This window comes from Solanum verrucosum, unplaced genomic scaffold (genome assembly GCF_900185275.1).
Source record: "Solanum verrucosum unplaced genomic scaffold, falcon-dt-bn FXZP01000279.1, whole genome shotgun sequence".
NCBI classification, from domain to species: Eukaryota; Viridiplantae; Streptophyta; class Magnoliopsida; order Solanales; family Solanaceae; genus Solanum; species Solanum verrucosum.
In genome coordinates, this window is record NW_026020289.1 from 550591 (window position 1) to 556243 (window position 5653).

At 30.9% G+C, this 5653-nt stretch overlaps 1 protein-coding gene across 1 annotated transcript; it reads left to right on the forward strand.

The window, feature by feature from the left end:
* The first annotated feature begins 568 nt into the window (after nucleotides 1-568).
* Nucleotides 569-1621, forward strand: LOC125834355 (kirola-like). Its single transcript, XM_049513507.1, has 2 exons — nucleotides 569-755; nucleotides 1365-1621. The coding sequence occupies exons 1-2, from the start codon at nucleotides 569-571 to the stop codon at nucleotides 1619-1621; spliced, it is 444 nt and encodes a 147-aa protein (XP_049369464.1).
* The last annotated feature ends 4032 nt before the right edge of the window (nucleotides 1622-5653 follow it).

Here is a 5653-nt window from a genome sequence, read left to right on the forward strand (position 1 = left end):
TGTTTGTGAGATTTGAAGAATGGTGCCAATGAAAATGAATTGAAGAATAGTTTTTCTTGTATTTGATATTTAGTGGAGATGAACAACTATGCTTTTTATTTTTAATTTTAAATGTCATGGTATTTTAATTTTGGTCATGGGTGGGTAAGTTATGAAAAATGGGTGGGTTCTCAATTTTTTGGATAAATAAAAAAATAAAATCAGGTAAATTATTTAGATGATGCCATGTGTCAATTTGTTAGTCTTAAGGGTATAGACGATCCAAAATATTGACGGTAAGGGTATATACAATCTTAAAGTATAATGAAGAGTATTAACATACCATTTATGATAGTTCGGGCTATATTTGTCTTTTTTCCCTTTTTTAAAATAGATTAAGGTGTGTATCGCTAAAATGTAATATATTGAGGGTGCAAAATGTTATTAACTCGTAGATATGTGGTTAATATATTTTTTACTAGCTAGCTATTAACATTTAATTAAAAATCTATATAAAGATTACAAGTTTTGAACATTTTCTCACACTCTTCTTTTTACAACTAATTCCTATTCTTGAGAAGTAGAAAATATGGGCGTGAAAGGTAAGTTAATTGCTTCCGTGGAGGTGAAGTGTGGCGGACACTCGTTTTATGATATTTTTCATACCAATACTCATCATGTACCCAAAATAAGTCCTAGAAATATCAACCATTTTGAGATTCATGAAGGTGAAACTATGAAGGCTGGTTCAATTGTTAGTTGGAAATATAATGAAGGTAACACACATTTTTCGTACTCTCTCTCAATATGATTTACTTGCATAAATCTTCTATATTTAGGAGTATTTCTTTAGTAATCCTTTTGCTTCAAGAAAGGAATATAACATCTTTTGCTGGTAAGAAAAAGTATTCTTAACTAAAATTATTTTCACTTTTACAATTTTTATTTTACTGGCACCAACTAACACTTAAATATTACTTAATACTTTTTAGTAATAAAAAGTTCATCAAATTAACATATTTATAACTTATTAAAATTATTAATATTAATCTTTAATAGCATATGCTTGTGGTAATCTATCATTCCATCAATCAAATTCAAAAATAAAATTTCCAAAATATGATCAAAATTATAGTTTTGCAATACTAATCCTGATATTCTCTACAATGTTAGCTCTTCTTTTATGATTTGGAAAGAAAACTCCACTCATAAAAGATAGACAATCCAATATATATGAGCCCTACTTAATTTTCCGTGAAAATGAAATTGAGGGGGAAAAAAATTTATATAAAGAATATTTTATAAATGTTTAAATATTTCATGAGAAATTAAACAGTTGAAATATTAATAACATCTCTTATATTTTGTATTTTTAATGATTATAGCTGGACAGAAAATGTACATGAAGCACTTAGTTGAAGACGTTGATCCTCACAAGAAATCAATCACATGGAAACTGATTGAAGGAGATTTATTAGAGTTGTATAATTACTTTAATGTTATAACATCTTGTGACTATCAATGGACTACTTGGACAATTGAATATGGAAAGAAAACTGAAGACACACCAGAACCCCTCATTCACTTGGATTTTATCCTTGACCTAACCAAGGATGTAGAGGCTCACCTTCTCGAAAAGTAGAATATATATTGTGTGTGTGATGAATAACTGACTAGTTGAGTTCTATCTAGTATGTGTAATGAATTATGTTGAATTAAATATATCTATGTGTTTGTGTAATGAATAATTGGCTAGTTCTAACTACCATATGAAATAAATAATGTTATTTTTGATGAACATATTGTATATGTCAATATCCTTATATGGATGTAATTCTAAAAGCCAGTATATGTAATTTATTATGCAATTTTTAATGATAACCTCATTTTCTATTGTAAAGTTTCAGATTGTGTTATGAGATCTTGTGTCAATGAAAAATATCACTTAGAACTTGTTAGCATGGTTTGAGTTGGGAATCAAGGATGTTATTATGAAGTTATTCTAAAGTTTTTTTTTTTTGATGATTTGACAAATTATGGAACCTAGTATGGGTTCCGATCTCATAAGAGATTGAGAGGTTCAGGCAATGTGAAAGTGATTGTTGTAAAAGCTACAAGCACTACTACAACTAAAGTGATTGAGTTATGGTGTTCCAAGTCACCTTTTCTTTTTAATCTCTAATCAAAAGGAAATGACTCTTTATTATGGTCTACGTACTTGAAATTCGGGTAAGAAATTCGATTGACCGAGGGGAAGGTATTAGGCATCCCTCGAGTCTCATGGTTCTAGCACGGTCACTTTTATTGACTTACACTTATCTTAAACTATTTTGGATATATGGTTACATGCTACGGTTTGCTTGCATTTTTCCATTGTTGAACTTTTATTTGGTTTCAACCTAGATGTGTAACCGCATCTCGTTCATTAAATAAAAAAAAAATATTTTATAAAATAATTTTTCAAGTACTTTTAAAAAAAGAACTATTGGTGAGAAACAATTTGTATTTCACTATACTATCTAAAAAAACAATATAAAACAACAATTAATGTTTGATCAAACTTTTTAATTAAAGCTTTTAAATATATTTCTCAAAAGTGTTTATTGAGAAATTTATTTTTGGGGATTCTCTTTATTTTGTTTTAGTAGACAATTTCTGCAATTTCCTAAAATCACTCATTTTTCTCTCACTTGATCAAACACCCCGCTCTTTTTTAAATGGGAAAATTGTATGAAATAACAAACTATTAATTCAAAATAATGTTATAGCCATAGTTTCTTTTATTTGTAATTCGCAGCAAACATTTCATGTTTTTTGCCATCTCATTTGTATACCGAAATATACAAATACAGGACCCATTTGTATACCAAAATATACAAATGTAGGAACTATTTGTATACCGAAATATACAAATGCAAGACCCATTTGTATACCAAAATATACAAATAGACCGAAATATACAAATGCAGGACCCATTTGTATACCGAAATTTACAAATAGACCCAAATACAGATTTTTTGTGTATATGTATATCGAAATATACAGATTAATAGTCATAGCAAACATAAAGTTTGTTATGGAGCACAATTATACAAACTATAGCTATAACATACAAATATGATTTGTATGCTTGTTATATGCGAAAGTTGCTCTTTTAAAATAAGCACTTTTGGAAGGGAAAAAAAAAAAGGACTTCCTCCAATTTAATTTACTTGGCCTACTTTCTCTTTTAATTCGTTTTTTTTTTGTATATAAAAAAAATGACCTCTACCGTTTTAGCAACTCTTTGATTTGATACATTTTTCATATCTTTAAATTTAGACTACAAAATTTTAAAAAATTCTTTATTTTCTTAAAATCCGTATAAAATCAAAATATGCCAAATAAATTGAATTAAAGGGAGTAAATATTTTTAACCTCCCAAGAACTTAATAAAACTTGAAGGTAGAAAAATTGTTTGAATATACTCCATTCAAGTAAAACATTTAAAAGTATGTAGGTAAAGAGAATATATTAGTGAAAATAACTGGAAAAAAAAGATTACGAACAAGAACAAATAATATGATAATCGGAAGTAAAAAGAACAAGAGGTAATCAAAATGGAAGCAAAGAGACAAGTAATATGGATGAATGAATAGTCATTTCATTTCATTTGAATGAACAGGAAGAGTCACTCTGTTTTCAGTGTCAATCAATATTTCCATTACAATTTACAAAGAATGAAATATGAATTCGACAAATGTGTTTCTCAGTATTCATCATTTCTTGAACTTCCATTTACAAAGGATCAGATATGAATTCAGTATAGAAATACGAATCTAACTTCAATCCAATTTAAGTATTCAACATTTCTTGAACTTCTTTGAGTACTTTCAGAAACATCAAAAGTGTTCCTTAGCTGCACCAGAAACAGGGGAACAATCATTAATCATAAATTATTCACGAAACAGGGGAATCATTCAGAAACAGCAACAGAAAGCTTTTCTTGGAGAAAAATTAAGAGAGAATATATGTATACCATAAGTGAATAACGAGTAGAAAAGAAGGATAACGAAGATTAAAGCGAAGAGAGTAATGATCCAATTGATGATCCTAATTCCTCTCATAAATCTTCTGCGAGGGGATTCATCCATTGGATGATTATCACCACATTCAGTCAACCAGTAGAACATTATTTCATCCATTCTATCCTTCCACAATAACAATTTCATCAACATCTTCGATCGATCAGTGCACAATATTCTTCTCTTTTTTTTTTTTTTTTCTTTCTGTAAAAATGGGATATGCGATTGTTATGTGAGGAGTAAGTAAACTACTTGTTATAGTTAGTTAGTTAAAAGTTCGTTTTTAATTTGTTCAAATTGGCGCCATTTCTTTTTCTTCACTACCTCTGCCACGTGACTTTTCTTCTTATTACATTACACTGTATGTAATTCATTAAAATAATGTGGAGAGAAACAAAGAGTTGCAGGGAAGAGTGATTTGTGGAGAATGAAAACTTGTGTTCAATTCATTAGCTAAGTCATACATATATACAGAAAACTGTCATGAATTTTAGCACTAACAGTGTAGCTAACTAGTCGACTAATAGCTGCAACTAATTAACTAATTTCTGATTTAGCTAAAATCTAATACTCCCCCTCAAGCTGGAGGTTGAAGAACATTGAAAACTCCAAGCTTGGTCATAAGATAATCATGTTGAGCCTTGATGAGAGCTTTGGTAAGTAAGTCAGCTTGTTGGTCCTTAGTATGAACATAGACCGGATCAATCAGTCCTTCCTTGGCTTTATCCCTTATGAAATGACAATCAATTTCAATGTGTTTGGTTCTTTCATGAAAGATTGGATTGGCAGCTATTTGAATAGCTGATTTACTGTCACTAAACACCTTAACTGGTTGTCCAAGCTTAACTCCTAGATCCTTGAAAAGACCAAGTAACCACACAGTCTCAGCCATACTTGCTGCCATGCTCCTATATTCTGCCTCTACGGAGCTTTTTGAAACTGTTTGCTGCTTCTTTCACTTCCAGGAAATAAGAGAATTCCCAAACTTCATTGCAAAACCAGTAACCGACCTCCTAGTATTAGGAGTGTAGACACATAAATTGTATTGGATCAAATTCATACAAAATTTGAGTTAAATTCATGTTCATTTGGGTTGAATGATTAATTTGGGCTTTACAAATAAATAAGTCCATCTTATTAAATTCAAATCCAAGGTCCATTTCACCTTGAAGCCCAAACTCATGTCACGTGTCACGGTGACTAGGCATCCAAGACCAACAAGGTGACGCCACGTGTCCAAATGAGGTGGTAGTCCTAGTCAAATGCAAGAACCAATCACAATCCGCCAAGTGTCAAAATGACATCATTTGGCCAATCACAAGCAACCTTGTTCACCCCCTACAACTATAAATAGGGGATGGACATGACATTCTAAGGGGATCAAGAAAGCTCTTCAACAAGCATTCTGCAATTGGAGGAAGCTACACCATCAACTACATAGCTCTTCGAAGGAGTCATCAACGGAGTTCTTCCCGGAGATCGACTTGAAACGACGAAGCGCTTTCCAACGTTCCTGGAGATCGAAAACATCTCAAGGAGGTCTACATCATCCAACATTTCAAGAAATACGCTACTGAAGGCCTTCGAATCTTGGATAATCTTATCAGAGA

What these genes read in the sequence shown, in the direction of transcription:
- LOC125834355 (XM_049513507.1), top strand. Translation starts at nt 569, where the DNA reads ATGGGCGTGAAAGGTAAGTTAATTGCTTCCGTGGAGGTGAAGTGTGGC. An exon ending in TAGTTGGAAATATAATGAAG is followed by an intron (nt 756 to 1,364) that starts GTAACACACATT and finishes TAATGATTATAG; the next exon opens with CTGGACAGAAAATGTACATG.